This window comes from Motacilla alba, chromosome 18 (assembly GCF_015832195.1).
Source record: "Motacilla alba alba isolate MOTALB_02 chromosome 18, Motacilla_alba_V1.0_pri, whole genome shotgun sequence".
NCBI classification, from domain to species: domain Eukaryota; kingdom Metazoa; phylum Chordata; class Aves; order Passeriformes; family Motacillidae; genus Motacilla; species Motacilla alba.
This window is the reverse complement of record NC_052033.1, coordinates 7,240,500-7,266,391: the sequence shown is the minus strand read 5'-3', so window position 1 is coordinate 7,266,391 and position 25,892 is coordinate 7,240,500. Positions and strand designations below refer to the sequence as shown.

The 25,892-nt window shown below is 39.2% G+C and overlaps 1 protein-coding gene across 11 annotated transcripts in view; it reads right to left on the bottom strand.

Moving 5' to 3' along the window:
* Positions 1-25,892, bottom strand: part of STXBP4 (syntaxin binding protein 4) — an 80,536-nt gene that overhangs the window by 11,875 nt on the left and 42,769 nt on the right. For 10 of the 11 annotated variants that reach the window (XM_038157484.1, XM_038157480.1, XM_038157481.1 and 7 more), the window contains 2 exons: positions 16,761-16,818; positions 963-3,847 (listed from right to left, as the gene is read on the bottom strand). In XM_038157484.1, the coding sequence (XP_038013412.1) occupies positions 3,736-3,847; positions 16,761-16,818 (170 nt within the window). In that variant the 3' untranslated portion in view covers positions 963-3,735. Of the gene's footprint in view, positions 1-962; positions 3,848-16,760; positions 16,819-25,892 lie in introns of those variants that run through there. The other variant, XM_038157482.1, reaches the window with a different exon arrangement.

Sequence of the window (25,892 nt, the reverse complement as noted above, 5' to 3'; positions counted from 1 at the left end):
ATAACACCTGTATTATCTTGTAATAAAATAACTTATCTTAGATGAGTGTTGTGAAAATACCAACCTATTAAATCCATGCCAACATCAACCACTGTTGTTGGAAAAAAATCTAGAATGAGCAATAAATAATCAAGCCACCAGAAAATATGAGCAGAGTCTGGATTGTACAACCTGTGAGCTGGCTGGTATTTTTAGTGTTACATGAAAAGAATCCTCAGGGAAAGGCAAAGCTGGTTACAGAGGACAAAGGTGAGGCTTTAGTCACTGGTATTTGATTTTTGATGTACTATCACTGCAAGCAGCCAGGGGAAAGATTTACTAAGGTATTTAGGTACCTAAACATGCCTAGCAGCATTTATAGCAGCATCTAAGTAGGTTAGGTGCCTAATTCCCATTAACTCCACGAACATGTTTAAGCTGCTAAACATCTCTACAAAGCTGGCCCCAGTGCCTGGCCTGACAGGTGCCAGTCTGAACTGGTGTGACTAGGCTCACTCCCTGCAGGGTCTTTGGAGTAGGGAGTGTTGGTAACAGACAAGGACCAGGAGCACAGAACTCAACAAAGGCTCATAAGCTGACTTAAATTTCTGCTGCTGACTTAAAATAGAGGCACACCAAAGTCACTCAGAGAAGCACTTGCAAAAAGGCCACTGAATTTTGGAACTTGGAGTCCTGTGTGTATTGAACTGCAGGTTAAGAATCCCAACAGTTCCCAGAAAATGAAATATTTCACAAGCCAAGCCAGAGCAGCATTTCCTGAGCTCCTGGAGAGTCTTGCCCACAGTCAGCCCTGCACAGCCCAGCCTGTTCCACAACCAGAAATACTTTTTAAAAAGGATCTTCCTTTGCTTACCTCAGTGGCACCAGGCACCTCCCGAGTGTCAGAAATGAACCAAACCATTCCTAAAGCAGTCTGTTACAAGAGGCTTTAACAACAGATGGAGAATGTTATGTGGGACAGATTCATTATAATATAAAGGTGTAATTTTATTATTTCAAAGGCTATCACATGCACTTTAGTATATTTTCCACTTAATTTTTTAAATTCAGGAATAAAAATGAAAATTTGCTGTTTACAGTGTTGCATATGCTGACAACTGCTCTTTACAAATTCTGTTCCAAGTTATGCTAGAACCATTTTCTCAGTATACACAGTTCAGCTTAAGCAAAATTTCACAAAACTATTTCACATAAAGGAAGAGATAAGGGGAGATCAAGAGAAATAACCTAGGAAACAAGTATACCAGTGTACAAAAATAGATTGGAACATTTGGAGATCGTAGGTAAGAAAATGTATTCTCAACCCCAGAGAATGTGAACTGGTGGATTATCTGAGGAGGGAAATGCTCACTGGAGTAGCTGAAGAGATGCAGAGATCTATTTCTAAAATCTTTAATTTCTAGGCAAGTTGCTAAGAGAGATAGAGGAAGAGGCTGCAGGTTTGTGCCACACTGGGGTCTGTGGGAGATGGCAGTGAGAGGAGCAGGCAGATTGTCCCTGTGCACAGCAGGCTGCACACCTGGGAAGGGCAGCACGTGCAGAGCTGTCCCCCTGCAACTGATCCAGCAGAAGGACAGCTCTGAGCTGCTCTCCATGGAGCCCCTGCTCGTGCAGAGCCTGCCTGAGCCACAGTCCTCATCCCTAAATAGCTGCTCCCCTTTGGAGCACCCAGCTGGCTGACACAGCCACGAGGCAGCAAGAGCCAAGTGGTGGCTCAAACCTCTCCTGAACAGAACTGGGGAACTGGAATCTGTGTGCAGGCTGGGTATCACTGAAATATGAACAGAAAGTGCTGTCATAAAGCATCGAAATGACTACCACAGCAAATACCACAAGGAATTCAGACAACATATCTTCTGTAGGTCATGAGTCTGTGCCATTCTGAGAAAAAACTATTTACATTAAAATGCTTCTGGAGTGTCCAAGCCTGAAACTGAAGCACATGCTCTGTCCCTTTGGCCTGAGCTCTCTGGGAGCAAAAAGGAGGCTGTGGAGCATGCAGCAGCCACTGGAGCAAATATGGCTAAACAATTCATGTGTAATTGCTAGGAGAAGTTTTCCTAGAAATGTAAGTTACTGTGGGTCTGCTGAGCAAGCTTTTTCCCCCTAATCCACACCACCTGTGTAGATTCACAGATGATTTGTGTCTGACCTAGTTGAAAGTACAAACCAAATTTTTTCCTATTTGCTTATTCAATATACCCTGACATCTACTTCCTGCAAAGCCTGTAAAGGCCTCTTTTGTGAGCTTCAGGAAGAACATTTGGTGATGTGCTCTCCAGCTCTCTGGCCAAGTGCAGGAGATTACTGGGCTGCTATTCAGAGGCCTGACTTGGATTTCAAAAAAAGGTGAATTATTTTGGTTCAAAAGGATCAACTGTTCTAGTGAGCCTGACCTGGCACAGCTCTGCACTGCTGAGGACAAGAGAGCATGGTCAAGGCACCAGAATTGAGAGTGAGTCTGGTTTTGATATTCATTCCTCAGAGGACAAGGATTCTTAACTCCAATGCCATACCTGCTGAAGACAGACCTCAAAAAATGTGACTGCAGCCTGTGCCTTCCTCACATTGCCACAATCCCCTTCTGCCTCGTGGACTGAAGCAGATTTGGAGATTTTTTTTGGCATATCCATCAGTGCTTATGTGGGTTCAGGTCTGTCTCATTCATTAGTAACACCCACCATTATATACACAACACATATATAAAGAGCCTCCAGAAAAATGTAGCACAGAATCATACATTTGACAAAGCTGACATCAGACATTGTGCTGTGAATAATGAGATTTAAAATATCCTGTGCTATTGAGATACACAAAACCTTGTTCATTAACTTGCACTAGCACTCCCCATAATTTTCTTTATCCTCTTTAAAACATTACCTATGTGTACAAAATGATTTTGTTCTACTTAAAAGACCAGTTCTGAGGAGGTGACTGATTTCTGTGGATCCTGGAGGTGGTTTCACAGGTTTCATTGTACTTGAAACTTCACAGCTTCTACTGAAGTATTTGATGTGTGTCTGTATCGGTTTAGCAGAGTACAAAAGTAGAATAATTTTCATATTGCCTCATATTGTTGTCAGAGTATGATGCCCTCTACGAAAACTTACTTTTTACTTGATGACTTATCAAAGACACATTTTCTAAAGCTTAACAACCAATCTTAGTATTCGTTTAAGAAGTCATCAGGGCTCCAATATTTGTAACAAATCACTAAATTTCTAGTAGCAAAACTTATTTGAAGATTTCTCCCATAGAAATAAGAGTTTTCAGTGAAGTTATCCCCATTATTCTCACTAGCATTGGTTCAAAAATCCCACCTCACTTTGCATCTGTCAGTTAACCATCAGCTGGCATCTACCACCAGTGGTCCTATCTTAAATCTCAAGTTGCACAGAGCTGTGAAAATTTCAGCTGACCTGGAAAATTCAGCTTCAGGTCAGAGAAATTATGGGTCTGTGGGGAAGTCATGAAAAGATCAGACTGGGCCCTAAGGTGAGACTGATCCCTGGCACACCAAAATGGAGCAGATTAAGGACTCCTGTGGCACCTGCATCCTTTGTAGCACACATCAACAAACCCTTCTCAAAACCAGCAGAACTTCCTCCAGCTTGATGAGGAGAAATGTCACCAGGTATTACTACATCACACTAGAAAGCAGGTAGATTAAAAACCTGTGCATCTGCTCACTAAGGGACTACAACCAGGCAAACTACTCTCTGTCCACAGCTGTCCTCAGCTCTTGGGCCTGGGAAGGTCTCTGATCCCATCCTCCTCCTCCTCGGAGCAAAGCAAGCTCAGAGCGCTCGTGACGGGATGGATCCAGGACGTTGTCTGTGTCACATGGCTAAAAACCAACAAGAAATGCTATCAGCAACCCAAAAGAGGCTTACCCATCCCAAAGCAAGGAATTCCAGGTGGAGTCTGGAGTTGTAACAATCATTATGACACCTTCAAACACATAATTGTCTTTTTCTTGCTAACGGCAAGATTTTTAAAAACAAAATGTGGAGTCTTCAGACAGCCAGAACCTGGACTGGAGGTTCCAAATCCCAGAGCAATAAAGAGAATGCTTTTGTATGAGAATCCTGACACAGACTGGTGACATTTCTTGTTAATTATTGGAGCTGCAGACAATTAACACAGCAGGATATTACCATGGCCATCTCACTGGTTACAGCCTGAGGGAGGCAGGGTAGTCAAGAGGGAGTTGAGCAAATGTGGAATCACATTGTAGAAACACACTCAGCTCTTTAGAACATGAACCCTGGAAGTGTCCAGGGTCAGGCTGGATGGGGCTTGGAGCAAACTGGGATAGTGGAAGGTGCCCCTGTCCATGGCAGGGGGTTGGACTGAGAGGGTATTTAAGGTCATTTCTACCCAAACAACTCCATGATTACTATTCTAGCATCATTAACTAATTCCTCTTCTTGCAGAAAGAATAAAAAAGAAAAATAATTATGTTTTTTACACATCCTATAGCCCAAATTCTGGGCATGCTCCCACAGCCTTTACACACAATAAAAGGGCATCAGTGCTGATTTTTAAGGTTTAAACCCTACACTTGACATGCAGGCTAAGCTGCTTTATAGTCTCTGGAAAGCTTCTGTGTGAACAGAAAGAGCCCAAGCAGGGCTCAGTAAGGACAGACACATGGACAGGTTTGGAGTCTGTGGTGAGAACACTGCACACCTTGTGAGTGGTGTGTGCATGTGAGCCATACTGTGTGTGGGCAACACACTGCCTCTTCTCCCTTCTGGAATAATGTGTTCTTGGGAAAGGAAATAGCTTCTTTTTACTTGGAAAAAAAATCTTGCTAATAAATTCACAGCTTTTATAGTAAAGTCAGTGCAAAGATTAATTTTGTAACCTAAATTCACTGCAAGAACAAGCTGAAAAATATTGTAGGTATAATAAATGCCATGAAGGACAAATGGCTCTTCTCACATGTCCTAACAGTGTCCCTAAAGCCCAGGTCTGTACTCACTTTCCAGGTGCATTGGTTTAATTAAATTTGAAGGAACTACTCTGGATTTACCTTTTCAAGTGAGAACAGGTTTTGTCTTTCTCTGTGTGAGAACACTCCCTTGAATAACTGATTACAAGAACAGATATATTGAAGTAGGAATTCGAGTCAATGTTCCACTACACTGAGTGATGGATTTGAGATCACTGTTCTCATCACCATGTTCATACTATTCACACCTTTCAGCTGAGTGCACTGAGCTTAGAATCAGTTGGGTGTGATGAGGATGATACTGTTCACCAAAAGGTAAATATAATCCTAATGTAAATTGCTGCTCTGAACAGGTAACCTGTGAATTCAGGCACTACCTCACTTGACACAATGCCTGAGCAAGGACCACACAAGGAAGACAAAGTGGAATATAAAGGCCATACCCTCTTTTCTCATACATTTAAAAAAAAATCATACTCCAAAACTCAAGTTATGTGTAAAACCAATTCAGAAGTGCTCTTTTGGTGGGAGCAGGACTGGATGGACTCCATTCCCTCTTCTGTTACCAAAAAAGGCCTTACTGGGGTTGTAGGATCAGCTTCACAGGAGTTAAAAGAAAAAATTAAAAACATGTTCCTACAGAAAATACACTGCAGCAGACAATGACTACTCTTAAGGACAGTAATTCTTTCATTCTAAGAAAGGAAATGTACTTTTTTTACTAGGAATAAGAGCAACTTGCCAAACATTTCCAATGTTTACCTTTAGAAAGTCAGGTGACGGCCAACATGAACATGAAAAGAGTTTTTTTACAATGTTTTATGAAAGACTTGGTAATAAAGTCTGTGTAACCAAGAACACAGTTTCCATTATTCTACAACACAGGGAAATGTATGCATTCATATTTATATTATGAATATATTTACATTTGTAAATATACTCAGAAAAATATCTTTGCTGCATATTTCTGCAATGTTTTCTATAATGTCAGGAAGTGCCTTGTTTCCCAATTAAAATATTCAGTCAATAAGGCTTAGTATTGGAGATGTGCTCCAAATTGAAGTCCCAGCATGTGATTTATTGGTATAACACACAGAACTTCTTCCAATACCTGCAGAATTATGGGAGCTGAATGAACTGGATTCCATCCATTCCACGTCTGCCAATGCAAGACTTATTGCCTCCAGCACTATTTTAAGTGTTGCCTACTTTTATCAAACCATTTCTGAGCAATCCATTGCTGAATTTAAATAAGAACAAAATTATTTTAGAATATTTTTCTTTTTCCCATTTTACTTCCTCGTGTAGCATACCCTGACCTGCTGTGTACCTGAAGCCCTGGCTCCATTTTCTCCTGAGCATGCAGCATCAACCTGGTGAAATGGGAGAGACTGCACAGGAGTAAGGAGTTACATGGAAAGGCATCCACAGGTCTTTGACATATCCAACTAAAAATTCTTTGTAAAGTGTTTCTTCTTCAGAAGATTTTTCTCCTACATTGTCCAGGGCCAGGAGGCAAATGACAGCATGCCCAACTTCCTGCTACTGCTGTAAGAACTTCAGTTTGCTCTCACACAAATTAAATGCACAAAATTCTCCAGATCTTTTAACAGTGCAAAACTGTGGCACTGAAATTTGGGTTACCTTTCTCTGTATTTGATGGCATAAGATTGTTTCATCACTGGTAAGAAAGAAAAGAACCAGTTTTCATTAATTTTCAAGACACATATGGGGCCAAGTTTTGCTCTGTTGTCAAGCTGCTGCTGCAAACACTTCTGGTTTGAACCCAGCTCCTTTCAGCTTGCTCTAGACTTTATCCCACGGGCGATTCTCTTAAGACAGTTTGGTTTAAACCCTTTGCCAAAATCCTTCCTAGGAAAAGAGTTCTTATAAATAAACATTAAGTCCAGATACCATGTCTCACATTGTAGACAGACACACACAATACGTGCAGATTATTTAGGTAGAGAATAAATGTATAAACCCCACTGCTGTTTATTTTTAGCTCTCCAAAAGTGCTGTGACTAAAGAGCTTTGACATAATCAGTCCAAAGAGATAATCCCAGATTTACTGGTTTGGAGAACATTCTTGTATTAGAAATACATCCTCTCTGATTTGTGTGTAAGGGCCAGCAATAAAAAGTGAGAGGGAGTCCAAATCTACCTCTAGGTTTTGCTTAACTAATGGAACTGATTTGAATATTAAAGGAATATATGTAAAGCCAGCATTACAAAGTTTAAATGTACAACATTTTCCATTTGCAAACATTCCTGTTCAAAAGTCTAATTTAATATTTTCAGAGCAATTAGCAATATTTAAAGATTTTTAGGTTTTCAAACAAATCACTGCTATCGGAGGGCAGCCAAATTTATTGCTAGAACACAGAAACATTTGATCTGGAAATATGTCAGTAGATTAGTCTGTCTTTTTAACATTGGCAAACTGCAGGACAAATTTCAGAGCTTGGGAAAACAAAACATGAGAACAGAGGGATGTTTTGGCAAAGAAATAGTAGCGGATTATTTCAAATGCCATTATAATTACTCTCCTTATGGCTCTTCTTTCTTCACATGGAAAATTATTTCTTTTAAAACTACAACCTCAGACAATCTTTTAAGAAAAGAATAATGCAAAAATTCAGAGAAAAGCTAATGGAAAAAATATCTGCACTTTTTTTTTTTAGATTTTAAGCATTATCAATACTTTTTTTCACCTTAAATTGTGCTCTCCAGCCAGGGCCAAAATCTGGAGCCTAACAGGGAACTGTGAAGTCTTGCAGACACTACAAGTGCTGTGGGTCTCAGTGCAGGATGTTGCCCTACAAACCTGACATGCATTATTGGAAGTTGGTTTTTCCCCCCTTTTGACATGGGATGATGTTCACAACACCTGGCTCAATGTTTCCACTGCACCAGGGTTCCTGAGCTTTAAAAGGAGCCACCTTGTGCAAGACCCATTTGTTTAAGATCAGTTCAGGAGACGAGATGCTGCCTTAAGAAATTACTCAGTCAAATTCTCCTAATGAATAGGGACCATTACTCATTAGGGGCCAAAAAGGATTTAGCTGTATCTGAACTTAAAATGCCAAATTCTGGCCTCAGATGAGCCCTGTTCTTCTCTACCAAACTCAGCAGTATGGAAGATGAAAGTGAAACTCTGCTCGTGTAAAGCAACACCAACCCCATGTTTTTCTCCTTAATGAGCATAACCCATAAACTAAATCCACGTAATCCATAGTAGTAATTTCACTAAACTTTTAATCTGCCTTTGCTTTTTGATTTCCCAATCTTTGCTAGCCCCTTTAACATACAAGACTGCTCAGCTGAAGAATACTGATGCTTGATGAAGCTGTTCCTGATCTCTGCACAAAACCTCTGCAAAGGCCTGGTGGCCCCCAGCCCTGCTGAGAGCCTGAGGCACTGCACACCCTGAGAGCTTCACCCTTTGGTGCTTTCACTGTTGCTACAGCAATAATCATTAAAAAATGCAGCAAACAGCACTGCTAGATGTAGATGCAATGGGTTTGAAGGGGACGTGCTCTACACTACCCAGAAATATATTCCACATTGTGCTTTGGTAGTTTTCATACTTGCATGCATCTCCCAGTGGGAAGGGCTGGAGTTGCTGTGAAAGGAGTGTGTGCCATCTGCCAGAGGGCAGGGAACACCAGCTCCTCACTCCCTCCTTACCCACTGGCATGCAGGCCCAGGGCACTGCTGGCTTGGAGGCTAATGAGGGCCAGAACTACAGGAAAATAAAGAACAATGCCTCTGAATGAAGATCCTGAAACTTAATCCTTCATGCAGAGGCTCTGCCATCCTCCCTGCCTACTCTAGCACAGGCTCTGTGTTGCTCTGTACTGGACTCCACCAGCTTCACAAGATCTGCTGGAATTACTACCTTTGGCTTTTGTTTTCAGGCCCTTCTGTTCCTGCTCCCCTTGTGCTTGGGACAGCCCTTTGCTTTGCAAGGATCCTTTATCTGTTTCAAACCCACTGTCCAAAATTTTACACCTCAGAGAAGGCTCTCAACTCTTATTCTCATGCTTCTCTAAAGCAACTCTCTTAAGCCATGATCATAATTCCTTGGACACGTTTGGAAATGTTGTATAATTAGAAAATATACAATCAAACACAGATCCTGCACAATAGTGGAGCTGTCCCAGCTAGCAGCAGCATCTTGAGGACCTTTACATCCTGGCAGGGAAAGAGAATCACCCTTCCCTATTAGAGCAGTTCACAATGGAGCAGGAGTTCCAGGGAGCTGCTGCTCCTGAAGGCAGTCCATGGGATCATGGCAATAACTGGCCTTTAGTTGCAGCCAGGCTCCCTCACATGGCTGTGGAGTTTAGATAAATACAGCAATATTTGGTAGGCAGGATGGCCAAAATGTTGGAAGTGGGTCAGTTCTGTTGCCCTCAAATCTCTACCTGCTCCTAAATCATTCTATTATTCTATTAAATATAATAGGGAGCTGCTGGTTCTGCACATCACACATTTTAGGAATGCAATCCTAACTTGAACTATTTCTCAGCTTTCCAGAGCCAGTACTTTTAACACTTTGCTATTGTCCCTTATGAATTTAAACTTGGTATTCATATTTTGTTTCTTCAGCTCTTGGAGGCAGCACACACCTGCAGAGCCAGCCAAGGTGTCTGTCGTGGCTGGAATCCCCTTTGGAAAGGCCAGGGGTTGGAAAGCAGACACTAAATGCTGTCAAGCACTGGAAAACTCTTGCTATTTTGAAGAGCAAATGCTGGGAGGATCTGCCAGGAATAACTTATTCTGAGCTGTAACTAAGCATTTTAATTTAGCAGGTAAGCAATTAGAGCAAAATAAAACAACTGAGTGACATTGATGCAAGTATTATCTATCTATCTATCTATCTATCTATCTATCTATCTATCTATCTATCTATCTATCTATCTGTCAATCCTGAGAGCATCTAAAGATGACAGGTACCAGACACAAATCCTAAAAGGCAGCTTGAGAGGGGTTTTTGCATTGCATTTATCAAGATAGGATTATTTGAATGGAATCATTAATTTTTTTCTTTTTCCTTTTTTGTTAAAGTTCATTTAAGCCTGTACCCTCTTACAAGACATTTCAAAAGGAGTATACAACCTCTAACAGTACCCCAGGAGATGCTGGGCAGGTCCTGGAAAATGTCAGTGACCTTAATTTTACAGGTGTAATAAGATCAAGAGCACTTGTCCCCTCATGGAGCTGTGTCCTGAGGCAACATAAATGTTTCTTGTATTTCCCTCTGGGATTGCAGATTTTGCTTGAGTATTAATTAAAGATTGAGGGATATAAAGTGAAACCCCAGAAGACAGTCTTACTATTTATTCCTTGATTAAACCAATTAAACCCTTGTCTACTCAGAAAAATCTGTGAGCCATTTCAGAGGGCAGTAATCACTAGGAAGATTTATCCAGCCAAATAGTGTATGCTGCATCATTAAAAATTGTCAACAATAAACAAATTGCCTGAACTAAAATAAAATCAGGAACAACAGTAGGATCTGAGCCAAGGCTGAACCAGAACTAAGGTTTGAGTGACAACACAGGCACTTCTCAGCTTGAAAGTACCACCTGAAATCTGTCTCCCCCAGTATCAGCCAAGTGCTGTTCCTCTGGAAGTGCTGGTTCAATGTGTGCAGTTACTCACAGTCCTGTCTCTAAGTGAGCTGCATAAAAATTCTGGTGCTGTGTATTTGCAAATGCATCAGAGCACGTTCAAGGCTTTTGTTTAAACTCCTTGTGCACGAAACTGACATGAACCTGGAGCAGTGACTTTGCTCCAGATGAAGCACATCCTGAAAAACCTTGCTGTGTGCTTTGATCTGCTTCCGACAGCCCTCCCAAAACCCAAGGAGCAAAATAATTTCACTTTCTTGTGTTTTCTCACAGAAGAAATTTTAACAGATGCCTTCTGTGACAGGCCAGAAGCTGGACAGAGTGTGCAGTATCTGTGGAAGCTGAAAGAATGTTTCTCCATTTTGGTTCTCGATATTAAAAAACAAACAACCTCCCAGGAAAAAAAAAAGATTGCCCAATCAAAAGCAGCTTAAGGTCTTAACATTCTTGTATTACAAGCTCATGTTATCATAAAATCCAATGCCAAGTTTCCTAGTTCTACATCTGAGATTATTTTCCTTATAGTCATGCAAAATGATTTCAGTGAGAATCAGAGAAACTGAATTCCAAAAATCGAATCAAAACATGTCAGGACTACCCAGATTCACATGGCTTCACCAGAAGGTGTGTGATCTGATGGTGAGCTGATGGATGGAGACAGCTCTGGATCCCTGTACTTAAAACAGCAATAATAGCAGATAGCACTTGGTTAGTGCTCAGCCAGTTCTATTTAAATATTTGACACTTCTTGTGACTATATAACTATTCTTTATTTTCATTCAGGAGAATTTGAGGATGACAGGTAAAGGAATTATTTTCAAAAACAAACTCTTTTTTATATGAAATGTAAAATAGGAAAAGTCCAAATTTTAAGAGATGCAAAGTAAGTAACTGCAGCTTTCTTTGAACTTGGTGGAACCAGCACTGCATGCCTCAAATTACCCATCCCTACCCACAAAACATCACAAAACATCATCCCCACAGAGTTAAGATGGGGACACCTACAATGATGTCTTGATAACTGCTAATTTTGGTGCAAGTAACTTGTCTACTGCTTTACAAGGAGCTGGGAGCAGAGCTGGCACTGGATTCAGTCCAGGGGAATTTCAATTCCCTGCTGAAATCAGTATGGCAGATCATGAGTTTTCTTAGCTTGCTGCTCTGAACTGACTGAAAACTAAGCGGAACATACAGAAATTTACTTCTACATAAGGTCTGCTATGATTTGAACTTAACTGATTTCTTCCAGCAAGGACCACAACCCTTGCTAGAGATAACCTGCAGATAACCAGGATATTGTAATACACCATAGTATTCAGGAATGAGCTGAACACACCTCAGTGTGTTGGGGTTTGCATCCTTCATTTATAAAGCAGTAGAAATGTGCAGAGAACATTTAGAAAAGGAACAAATTTATATTTTCAAGTTACCATGCAGTAAGTAAAATCAATTGTGATTTATTTCCTTTTATGATCATACCTTTAACTCTAGTCCTGTAAGACATCAATGTTTATATTACAGAACTTGTTCATCTATCACACATGCTCTGCTATTCTTAGCTCAGCTAAAATGATAAACAGTTTCTATGAATGCCCAGTTTTCAGTAAAGTGAATGGTGTCTCTTTCCCAAGCAAAACCAAACAAAATAAAATTTTATAGTATCTAAATACAATGTGTCTGGCTTTCCAAGTAGAAACCTGATTTGTTAGACATGATTTAAAAATCCACTGGAACACGTCATGTATGGTTTTTATTAATCTGTATCTGTATTTTCTAAGTATTGACTTTAGTCTTCTACTTAATCTGGAGCAAATTCTCCACCTTCCAATGGAGCACATGAAGTACACAATGCCTCCATGGGAAACTTCTGATTTTTAGATAAATTGCTGAAAGATAACCTTAAACAAAGCATTACTGTTTCCCCTTTGTTCTAAGACAGAAAACATCATAGGTCCTAATACATCTAACGGGAAAGATCCCAAAAGTTTTAAAATACTTGATTTAAAATATTTGAACTTCTACTTGTCTTTTGTGAAAATTTAAGATAAGCATTCTTGAGGAAAATAGCTGTTAATGTAGAATATTTGAAATCTAGTCCTATTAAAATGCTAGAGAAACAGTGTTTACAGGGGCAAAATTCACAGCTGGTCCTTACAAACCACACACATATGCAAGGAGTGGGTAGGAGTAGGAGGGAGCATAGCAAGGGCCGGCCTAATTTTAGGTACCAGCCTTATGATACAGAGCTGCCATATGTGAAAGGTGAACACAGTGGGAGGATGGAAGAGATTAACTAGAATGGGCTTGCTGGGGAAAAATTAGTGTGTCCCAGCTATGGGGTTTTATGCTGTTCTTGTATGATTTTTAACTATCAGGATTAAACCATTAATTAGCAGATTTGGTGCCTCCCTGGGAGGGCAGTTCTGCACAGACTCTTTCTCCTATTTGAAAAATCAAACCCAGAAATTCCTAATTCACAAAATCAGTTCAGTGGTAGAATGAACAGACACTGTTTGCACTGCTGGATTTTAGTGCTGGAACATACAGCAAAAGTGAGATTTTGTTCTAGTGGTGGTTGGTTACAACACTTTGTAAACTCATTTAACACCTGAACTAAGCCTGGGCAAAACCAGCCACATGAAAACTTCAAAAGTGAATAAGATGGCCTTTCCCCTCTTTACAAAACTTTTCCCATCCTAATGCCTCCTAGCTGACTGTAAATGCTCTCACACTCATCTGGGTGTAGGTGAGACCTTATGAGGGCTCGTTAGCCCCTTTGTGTTTCTGGGACTTACAGATGAAATGCCTGTTTGGGACAGAAATGTCTATTAAAAAATCAGTAACTTAAAATTAATTAATGAAACTTTTTACCTTATTATGTGGGGTCTCCTCAATGCACTGATCCTCCACATTCAAGACAGAGAATAGAAAAATGGGGGAGGATCCAGAGGGTCACCAAGATGATGAGAGGTTTGGAGAACTTGGCACATGAAGAAATGTTGAAGGAATTGGGTTTGTTCAGCCCACTCTTCTCACAAAGATGTTGGGCACAGACAAGAAGCAATGAGCACAAGTTGCTTCAGGGGAATTTTTGTCTAGGTTAACAAAATATTCTTCACTTCGAGAACAACTAAACGTTTGAATGGGATACTCAGCCAGTATAAAGAGGGTTGAGATTCCAAATGTAAATTGGTGAGGAAACAGGCACCAGTGCTTTGTTTCTCTTGATGGGGCATGAATCTGGTGCCATGTGTGAATGCCTGGTAGTACTACTACATAAAAATACAATAGTGCTAGTCCCCTCTGTTATTTTAAAGTACAAGTTATCTTAAAACATATCTGGGCCCAAGTCCACCTTTACTGCCTGGAAGGAGGGAAGTTACATTTGCAATGAAACTGATCTCTATCTATTGTAGGAATTTTTGTCCTTTGAAAATTGTTAATTTATTTTATTTTAGTAAGACACCTGAGCTAGTGTTTTTCCTAGTGCACACTGAGCTGTAACTCAGAGAGGCTTCCATTCCAGTTTGCTGTTCCATGGTAAAGCTGTAAAAATGAGCTTAATGCCCAGCCCAGGCTCAGGTCAGTTTTAGAAGTCTAAAGGGTGATTTCTCACACTTGCAGCACTGACTAGTCCTGACAATCTGGTTGATTGAAAATAATTTACTGAGGCTGAAATGATTTTCTGGATAAAAGTGGTGATTTCAAAAGTTTTCCTGAAGTCAAGATTTATGGACAAGATTCAGCTTTCCCTGGTAGGTACAGGGAGCTGCTCAGCCCAGTGTAAATGTTTTATTCATGTCAATTATTCACATAAGTGGGTTTCATTTTAGTGTGTAACACAAGCCAGCTGGTTTGCTTCTTTTAAACTCTGATTTGTCATGCACCTCATATTGCTACACCCCTTCAGAGATATTTATGGAAATTTCACAGCAAGCTGTCTCAAGCTTATGTGCTATTAAGATTCCTTTCTGGGGTGTTTACTGCATTAGATTTATAATATATAGATTTATGGACTCAGCTACTTGATGGCCCAATAAAGCACATTGGAACTGAAGGCAACTGCTAATTAAAATAATATTTGATTGTATATTTGTATACAGGGAAGTGGGCTAGTGTTGAAATACTCTTAAGCCCCTCATGGCTTTGGCTGGGCTAAAAATGAATGAAAGGATTCTAAAGTAGAATAAAAGGATTGACATTCACAGCCAAAGAGAACAAGAAGGCTACAGCATTAGTACCAGGGCTGTGAAGTATCAACTATTCTGATAATCCCCATTAAAACAATTAAGATTAAATCCTACTGGAAAGGATCAGCTGATAAGATGGCCCCTCAAGCTAAGTTCCTTCTAGAAAAAGGATATTTTTAGTGTTGGTTTTCACCCTGAAATCTCCACCATTTGGTGTTAGAAACAAGGGACTCTGCAAGCCGTGCTCCTTGCTCCAAACAGCTGACAGCTGATTTCATATACATTACACAGTGTAGTAAGAGATATGGATTGCCAGGCATGCAAACAGCCTGGCACTCTGCAAAGGCATTTGGAAACAGTGATGAAAGCAAAACAAGGAAATAGTTAAAAATAATATTAATTACCATGATGTGTTATTAAAATGCTCAGTTAATTCCACTCTAATGAGCTGCATTAAGAATTCTAACACCACTTCAGTGCGGTGACTCCACTCAGAAGAAGTTTTTAGCCAGTGGTCATGAAGGGTGATTTCACACCCTTCTCTGCCATTAAATGGATAAATTTTCCTTGCCTTTCTTCTTCACAAAGACTGACAGGCAGAATTTTTTAGGACAGATTACAAAAGGTAACAGCAATGGAAAACCTGGGCACTGTCACCAGAAGCAAATGAAGAGAGTCACTAACAGTGAGATCTACAAAAATTTCTGAAAAAGCTTTTTCATGTGAACTCTTGAGTTCCAGTCTGTAGTTTCAGCAAGTGGGGATAAGATGCAAAACATCTGATGCTTTCTGCAAATTAGGCTTGCACCACCTAGAGTAGCTGAGATTCTACTGTTGCTAATAAGCATCTGCTTATCACATCTGCAATGGTTCAGCATCCAAGTGCAGAGCTCAGAAAGATGTGTCTGCACATATCCAGCAAATCCAGCTTTCTGCTGAGCCATTGAGATACATAACTATGACAAACACAGGAACAAACCCAAAAAAACCCCCAGGGAGGATGCTTCAAGAATGTGTCATTTCTTCTGTTCTAATTCTAAAATTTATTTGCTATTATTGATAATACCATCTTCAAGCTCAGTTTCCAATCACACAGCTACAAACCCATAGTATTATCCAGAAAAGAGTCCAGCATCCACCTTAACTTACCAACTGTCCTATCATGGCTCCCCGCATGAACAGAGAGCCCAAGGGAACAGTGATCTATTTTAATAGTTGCTCTTGTATTTATTTCCATTGCTATGAAATTGGCTTTTAATTCACTTTCATTTCCTAAGCTATTTTTCTGCTTTTTTTTTTTTGTATAAATCTCATGTAGTAACTTACATCTGTATTTTCATCTGTCTGAAAATAAAAGGCACCCTTTGATTAGAGCTGGAAAACAGGATCATATACAGTGTGTTTGGAAATCTTTGCAGAAAAAAAACATGTCTGCTTTAATACATCTCGTTCAAGGCAGCATGGGGTGAGGCAAGGACAACTGAGCAGAGTGCTTGAAAAAAAGGAAAAAAAAACCCCTGCTTTTCTTGGCCAGTTAATGCATCAAGTTCAGTGTTATTTACATGACTTTTGGAAGAGTTTGGGATAAAAGTAATTTATTTGCTGCCCTTTTTCTCTTTTAGGAGACTGCAGAATTCCACCTGCAAAACTGTGTTTCTGGCACCTATAAAATTTAAACACTGTGGAAATTTCAGCAGCTAGAATAACTTATTATTAACTGTATCATGATATATATGGAATAGAGGTGAATTATATTTTTCACCATTTCCTTCAGTCTTTTAGAGGAATAATACAAGAAACCCTATTTTATAAATTAATCCTCACTATATTCTAGAAAAAAACAGCATACAGTGCAATGTGCAATAAAATTTTCCATTAACTCTAGGACTGATAATGTGCCTTGATGAACATTATGAACATTAGTTTGATGTGCTTCTATTTAAACTCTGACCCATTTTCCCCAGACCTACTCACTTGATAAAATATTTGATTCCATCAGCTGTATAAGCTTCTTCCCATCCATAAGGCAGACCTAAGAGGAGATAAAGAAATAGGAAGTCACTCAAAACTCAAGTGACACAGAGAACATATTTTTGAGATAGTGTAAGTTACAATGCTGTCATTTCAAACAATGTCATAAAAAGTTTATAAATCAATACCTACTTTTGTAACACATAATAATATAAACAATACAATTTAACAAATACTTGCTGTGCCATAAAGCTCCTAGCTTTGATGGTTTGATGATACATTTATTGCCAGATGATACTTTTTGATAAGTATCATTTGATGATACTTCTATTACTAGACTGATGAGTAATACTTCTAGTAGGGTACTATTCCATATTCCTTTAAAAAATAAATTGTCCTAGCAAATTCTACCTTTTTAATAACTATTTGTTCAAAATTTACTCTTTATAGGATTTGAAAAGTGCTGGAGAAAGAAGCATCAGTCCCTGCGTTAAAATGCTCCCACTTTTGTGATACTGTACTGTAAAGTACATAATGGCAGGGGCCAGGTCCTGAAAAACTGTGGGTTTTTTGAGACTAGAAATATACATTAAATTTAAATATGCAAGAAAAATTGTTCTTGAAGTGTTTTGCCTGAAACTCATCTCGAAATGTTAGTCTTAGGAGTCAAACTATTTTTGTTCAAGTCCCAGTGTATCTCAAAGACCAGCTCATTAGAACCATCTGTGAGCCTGCTTTTGGTTTAAAACTTTTATTTGGAAAATGTGCTGGACTGCATGCACCATCTGAGCTTTGAAAGCTGCCTCCTCCCAAGGACTGCCCTAAATGCACATGTTTATTTTTTTAAATTTCTTTTTTAAAAGGCTGATTTTATTTTGTTGCCACACCTTTGTCCCTAGTGTGGTTCTTCTTAAAAGTCTGGAGAGGGGTAACTTCAGTTCTCCAGTATAAAGAGAGTTCATTACAGCCACTGAATCAGGATTGGGCACACTGGAGCTGGTACAAACCTCCTGGGAAGGAATTACACCTGTAGGCACCCAGCGATGAGTAACAAGGAACCAAAACTCCAGAACTCAGGAAGGGAACTTGAGAACTGGGAACTAGAACAGCACCGTGATTAGTCAGTACAACTTGGAAAAGAAAAAAACTCATTGGATTGATTTTTTTTTTTCCTATCAGTTTTACCCCCATTAGTCACTTATCTCAGGCTTCTTCCCATTTTCAGTTTCAGTTTCAGATCTATATAATCTGTTCCTCAAAACACAGTACCCACTACCTTTCAAAGAGAATAATCCACAGCTACTTCCCTTTAAACACAAAGTAGCTGCTGCGTAGCAGCTCTCAGGCTCTGACTCCATTATGAAGAGAGGAAGAAAATGATGTTTTAAACTATAAATATGCTAGACATGCTCACTGGTTCTTCCTTCCTCTCCCATGAAAGATGGGACCTTTACTCAGCATGGGTATTTTCTGATTATTTAAATGGCAATGGGATTCATCCCTCAATTGCTTCCATCTGCCCTGCCCTTTCCTTTTTCCTGCATGAAGCATGCATGTCCAAATAAATGACAACGGATTTGCTCAATTACGAGTGAAAGCCCAGCATCGGCTCTGTACTCACGTGGATCCCCTACATCACCTGTTTCATTTATCAGTGATAATTGCACTTTTTTCCCATTGGTGATTTGATTAAAATTATGGCTGTTTTTCCTCTTCTAAATGAAGAACTGTACATAGGTAGCAATAACTGATATTCTGTACTCTTCCTGTACCCACTGAAGACTTTGCTTTTCAAATACACTGAATACATTTGTCACCTAGAAATGGAACTCTGGAAATATGTCCAGTGCTTTATTTGCCTTTTTGACTTTGTATGCATTAGATTGTGTATCCTATCTATTCTTTATATGCTTTCACATTCCACCTACATCTACAGGTTTTTTAATGCTTTTATTTTCCAAATTTTTTACTTACTCTCCACTAGGTTTTTAGTGCTGTTCTCTTTATTACTTTCCTTCCCGTTCAGATTTGTACTTCTATTTCTTCTATTTCCCCTGGTAGCTAGGAAGCTCTCATGTTTTGCATTGTATTTCCCCAGATATCATCTCCACTTCCTCCAAGCTCACTGTCTCCATGAATCATTCATAAGTTGATCTACTTCCTCCTGCTTTATTTTTTCACACCCTCCAGGGTCAAATTTGTTGTTTGTCCCAGGACCTGCTTTGAAAGGCTGCTAAGCTCTCACCTGGAGTAAATGGGAGGTAAAGGAGCTGAAAAAGTGAGAAAAACAGTCTGAAATATAGAGGATTTAGCCTACATAAACTCCAGCAATCTCAGATTTTCTGCACATTTATAATCTCTAGTGTGAACTGCTACAGTCTCCTTGATGAATCTTCATAAATAATATATTTGGCTTCAGTTGTCTGCATAGATCATCTTAAGAAATCACAGATTTACAGTATTTAAATACTAGTTCATTTCAGCAGAAAATAGAGGGCTTCTTGCTATTCAAATACTTGTGAATATTTACCTTCTGCAAGGTAAAGAAAAGGTAAAACTGCAAAGCAATTGTGCATGCAAAAGGAAGAGCAGCCTCCTGAGAGAGAGCACTTTAGTCAAAATACACAGCAACCTACCAGCATTTTGTTCTGAATATGTGCATTTAATTAGGGTTAATGCCAAAGAAATGTCTCTAATTTTCTGTGACAAACACAACCAAGGAACCAGTTGCTGTTGTTTGTGCCCCAGCACTGCTGCAGCCGGGTAGGATCCCTGGGGACTGCTCCTCCTTCCCTGAGCTGCCAGCTGGGTAAACCTCTGCTCTGGAGTTATATAAAGCTGAGAGGAAATGAAGCCCTCAGGCAAACAGCACCTTCCTGATCCCTGATAAGTGTGGAGCTCATCGATCTTTATCGCCTCCTTGGCTTAACAGGACAAAACCTGCACCAGCATTGACACTGTGGGTCCCACAAAAAAAAGAGATGAGCATCAACCAGAATTATAAACCTGTAGGAAGTGACAGACATGGAAGACTTTGCCTGCAGCTGCCAAGAGAGAATGTGTGCACTGTCCCTCAATAACATTGCACATGGCATGATCCCTCATGTCTCTAAGGGAAAAAGGGGGAAATACAGGTATTAGGGGAAAAGCCTCATTTTCCTGGGCAGTTATCAAACCTAGAAACTGCAGTAATGTAGTTGGGATTTTTTTCCCCCAACTAATCTAGTTAAAAATTATTAAAGCAAAAGATATGTTCAGATGATATGATATATCGTCTGATACGTTCAGATCAGCAGATGAAAGTACTAAAGCAGACACGACAGCAGAACATTCAGTTGACTCAAAACTGCAATCCTGACATCAAAATACTGCAGTCCATAAGCGCTCTATTTTGCCTAACTTTTGACAAAATTACTCAAAGGAAATGAGATATATAGAGCCTATTGTAAGAATCGCTAAAAAAATGCACTGTGCACGAGGATTCTATCTAGATTTCCCTATTTAGATGCTTCAAGATAAGTATGTCTTTAAGTGCTTTCTTTTGGCCTTGGGGCCAGAGTTTAAAACCCTCCTTCCATTACAGCAGGCACCAAACATCACCGATGAACCTGGAAGGAATGCTTAGGGACAAATGCCTCCCAGAGATGCTAATCTCACCCTAAGTGCTCTTCCGTGAAACACAAACTGATTTCTAGCACTGTTCACACCTTTCTAATCCATCATTAAAAGGGTCTCTGGATGCGATTCCCTTTCTGTTGCGGGTAAACAGTCAGCATCTGGAATATTAATTCCAGATTAATTTTAAGGGATGTAGTATCTCTCTGCAATGCTAAAGCCACATTGTACACATATTCTGTATCACAACGAACCATTCTTTGATCAACAACAGAAACAAGGATGTCTTTGTTACATATCCTTTTATGACTTTTTCAGTTGTACATCTTTTTTACATACTAGAGTATGGGCCAGCTCATACCCTTTATTTATCTCCTGATAATTTATTTGTATTTAGTATCAGAGTCTCAAAAATGATGAGTTTTTTTTAAGGAACAGGAATAACCTGCTAAAAGGATTTCTGATACAGAAGATTTGCTAAAGGACATGAAAACCAGGTTTCTCTGTCACTTGGTAAATGTGGTTTTGAATTCTGATCTCTTTTCAATAGCCATCAATTTCAGCTCTTATCAACATTTAAAGCTTCCTCCAGTGGGTTCAATAATAAAGGAAAAGGTGTTAATTAAGATCCCCAATGCCTTTGGCTCTTCTCTTTTGAGCTATTAAAGCAATGCAAAGAGGATGGGAAGCTGAAGGTCTGATTTGTTTGTTCTAAGTTGCCTGGTTTTGGACTCCTGAGTGCTACTGGAATATGGGAATATCCCAGAGATGACACCAGAGGTATCATGGTGTGAGACTAGCAGTAGAATTCCTCTGTGACTTACATAATTTGACACAATTAAAGCAAAAATCTGCAGAGAAATATCCACCCTTGTTTGTCCGGAGTGTTCAGAAGGGTGCAGGCACAAAATGGACTTCTATTTTTTGAGGCTATCAATAATATAAGCTAGTTTTTATGGCTAATATTCCTGCTTTTTTGTAAATTAAATTATAAACACTCAGGTTCAGGAAAACAGCTTTCAGAAATGAATACGCACTTCTGGCATTTGCTTGTGTGTCACTTTAGATCATTTCAAGTGCTCTTCCCAAAACCAAATATGTTTCCTTTCATAAATAATATTGTGCTGAGGGGACATTCCATTCCTTTTTTTCACATATCAAATTCCATTTTAAAGAAATTGTTTTTTCTCTTTTGTTTTTGGTCACTTAATAAAACAAAGATGACTCAGTAGTCTTCTAGTAGAGACATCTGGGAAATAGTAGCAACTGAAACTTCTGCTGATTTGGACTATGGTTGGCATATTGGCTTGTGTCCCTTCAGTCTGTTCCTAGAAACCAGGCTTCAGGAACAGTATTTGTCTTACTTTGGACATTCAGGGCACGGTAAAAGATGAGCTTGTGTTTTTCCACGGCCTATTAATCATAACATATTGACCCATCTATGTTGGCAAACTCATTAATCTTGGATTAAAACAATTACTACTTTAAAATTTAGGAGGAGTTATTAAATAGCTTGTGTTTCATGATGAAGGATTATATGAACAACTTTTAGATCTTTTTGGTAACTCTGAAATGACAAACTATAAATGTCTTTCCTCTATTCTAACACTTGTCTGTGAAAAGCTTGGTACAGTTAATTAGAAACAGTTTGAATACAAGAGCAATTGCAATTTATGAACAATGACCAGTCAACTGACTAAAATTTAAGGAAATAAGAATGATCTCAAACAGCACATGTGGTCAGACATTAGTACAGACATTTTCCTCTCCTACCTAACATGGAAGGAAATCCAAAGTCAGAACAAACTCTGCTCAATTTGAAGTTCCTCAGAAATGAGTGAGAGCTAGTCACCTGAGCAATGAGGTTCCTGCTGTGTCTTTAAGAAGGACAAAGAATTACCTTTAAAATTGTACCTTTTCAGAAGCTGAATATTGGAAATACAACAGAAAAAAACCCCTGAAGTACATATTTTACAGAGAAAGACTAATCTACTTTCACAAAACTCTTAGGTGCTGTAGGTTCCAAGCAATTTGGACTGTTAATAAGATAAGAAGCAAACAGAGGAAGCGATGCTCATCTTAATCTGTGCAGGAGGTTAGTAGTAGTCAAAATAATACAAAATAATCACTTCTTGGAAAAAAAGTAATTATTTAGCAACCTGGATCAAAAAAACCAAGCTTTTTTCAATATGCTTCTAATCAACTGGCTTCCAAAGTCTTTACACATCACACATTTGATAGTCAGATATTCAAAAAAGGATTTTGAGGAGGCCAAGATACCATGAAGCTGCTTGTCCCTCAGTATTATCGCATTTCAGTTATGGGTGCAATACATTTGTAAATGCATTAGCTCAGGACAGCATAAACCTTCAAAACTGAGGGATAGTGGAAGCTGGGAGGGGTTTCTGATCAAACACTGGATTTTGTATTTTTGTAACACTGGCTCTTACTATTTGCTTTTAAAAACACATTTAACATACTGATTATCTGATGCTGATTTTTGAATTTTCACCTGCACTGCTTCTTTCTAAAATGTTACTGGCTGTACAGTGAAAATAAAAAAAGATGCAGTGATCAACCACTCAAAATTATTTGGCTTACTGTCGTTAAGAATCTGTTGATAAGGTGGAGGTGATACAGAAAAATCAGAAAACTGCAGAATGCAGAAATGCACCTCTTTCACAGAAAAGGCTGCAAAGAAAAAGAAATCATACCAGTGTTCCATATCCTCCAGTGGCTCCCATCTGTTTTGTTTGCCAAGTTAAAGTTGTTTTGTTTTATTTTAGTGTTAAAGACTTCTACAGCCAAGTCTCTCTCACTGTGTCACTAATTGAAATGCAGTACCCGAGGATCACAGGGGTGGTACTGCTCCCTGCTAAAATTGAAAAATGGTAAATGCATGTTCCCCATTACATTTTTCTCAGCTCCTTCCAGTTTTTTAAAAAAATATTCCTTTCTATGAATTAATTGCAAGCTTTTTTTTTGCATTTTCCACTATTGACTGTTAACATGATGCTGCCCACTTGGGATGAGTCAAGAATGCATTATTGCTTCCATGCTGACTGAACACACTGCAAGTTACAAAGTAATTTTTGAGGAATATTTGCATAAATTAAATTGAAATTAATTTTGTTTATACCTATGATCTCGAACGGCTGAAGAGAACACAGGGAACACATAATTCATTCTTAAATTAGAGAAAGAGTCCTGCACTGGGGAATTTTACACCAATGCCATATAGGCTAAAAAAAGTTAAATTCATGGAAGTATTCTCTAGGGAATGTTCTTGTTCTGAATTGGTAGAAGTCACTTTCATATTATTAAAAAGAACCTGGAATAACCCATTCTTATTCCAGAAATTCAAGGCTCTGCACACAGGGCATTCACCACCAGGACCGGGTAATTAGGAATAGCCTGGAATACCTCACTGTATGTCCCAAGAAATAATTTATTTTTCCCCAGTTTCCCTCTTTTCTTGCTCCCTTGATTCCTCTGTTACGGAATTCACCCATCTCCTTCCCTTACTGGATCAACTTCTCTTGTCAGCATCTATTGTGCTATCCACCTACTTCCATCACTGTCAGCTCCTATTGCTCACTGACGCACGCGATCATTAAATACAAGTTTAATTAGAAAGCATTCATTGGTAACAAATTTAAATGACTGCCTAAAATTAGAATTGAGCAGAAATTGTCTGAGATTTAAAAAGCAATAGTATTACATGATATGCCTTTCTTGCTAAGTAATATCTCACTTTTTTTGCACTGATGATGAAATTAAACTGCAGAAGGGGTTGGCATGAACCACCTACAATTGAGAGACAGAACCACTCTCTGCTCAGCTCATCTCACAGCCAGGACTGACCAAAGAATTATTTTTTCCTTTTGAAGCAAGAATTGTAAGAATACATCAACTCAAGACATCCTTTTAGCCTGATTAAAAAAAGCCTGTAGCTACACATAGATAAAAGAAGAGGGTTAAGAAATAATTTTAAACATTTTAGAAATAATGTTATAAGTTCTTAAAATTTAAGATAGATTTCCTATTTTGTTATAAATCTGAAAGGGGGGAAAAACTATCACAAAGTGCCTCCATTTAGCATACTGAACTTTACCTGAAGTGTAAAGGTAAAATTTACAGTGAAAGGAAAATTTCTGTTACCAAACAAAACATCCACAGCAATCACTAACACAAGGCAAAAATCTCCCTCCTTAACTCCCAGTTAATGATCCATGTGCCTCATGCCATGAGGTAACACATCTAGTGTGAGCCATACATACATTTTGTACCTCCTTTAGGTCTCCTTTACAAGCACCAAGTAATTATGTTTTCCTCTAGCAAATTCTCCTTAAAACGCACTTTTAAAAAAGCTTCTTCTCTCATTCTTGGCAATCAACTTTCCTTGTGCTTTTTTCCATTTAAATGAACACTTGTGTGCTGTATATGTCTGAGGAACTCTGCTGGCCCTCAGCTTCTCACTCCTACCTACTGAGGAGAAGTGAAAAAATGTGACAACTGCAGGAGCTGACAGCAAAGCCTACGAGCCCTCTGAGACAAGATGAGCCCTGACAGCTTCAGCACACATTGATTCCCAGCAAAGGGAATGCTGCTCATCCCCCTTCCCCTTGTCAGCATGAATCCAGATCTCTCAGGATGCTCAAAGAAAATGAACTCAGCACTGCCTGCCAAAAGCACACACAGTGCTTTGGATCAGCTCCACTGCAATGGTCACTTTGGTTTTGGTCACCTTAAACGATGACACAGGTGCTCGCTGACACCCAGACCCACAGGGAGACACTGGGGTATCCACCTCTGCCCACAACCAGCTGGCTGAATCTGAGCTGTCCCTGCCAGTCCAAACAGAAGGATGTCAGACTTGGATCTGGGACTGTCCCCTCAAGGATAAATTCCTGTCTCACCATGGTATTTTCTGGCTTTCAGACACTGATCTGGGGCTGAGATCAATTCCTGCCTCCCCTGGGTATTTCCTCCAACTTGGGAACAATTTGCATCTCCGCGCCACAGAATTTCAAAGTTTGTTTCCTCCCTTATGTCAAAACACCATGTTACAATGAAGGATTAACATATCAAAATTCTAAGCATTATGTCAACAGAAATTAATAGAGAGACAGTTTAGGAAGTATTTACCATCCAGTAAAATTGCTGAATCTGGAGAGTTTTGACTTCTGGAGAGTTTTGACTTCCATAGTTACCAAGAGCAAATACAACTTGTATGGGAAAAGGCACAAAGTCAACTAATTTTTTCATAGAGCAGTCACAGTCTGAATGAAGCAAGTCCATAGACTTTTAATGAAGTTCTTTTTTCAGAGATTAAAAATGCTGAAAATTATCCTAATGAGACTGCACTAATCTTGTTAGGTCATCTGTATTTTAATATATAATAATATCACTTGTTTTTCATTATTAAAATGTTTTGATTTGAAAGTCAGGACAGGCAGTGCCAATTCAAAAGCTGACTCATCTTTTCTCATTAAAGGTAAGTGAATGGAGAGAGAATAA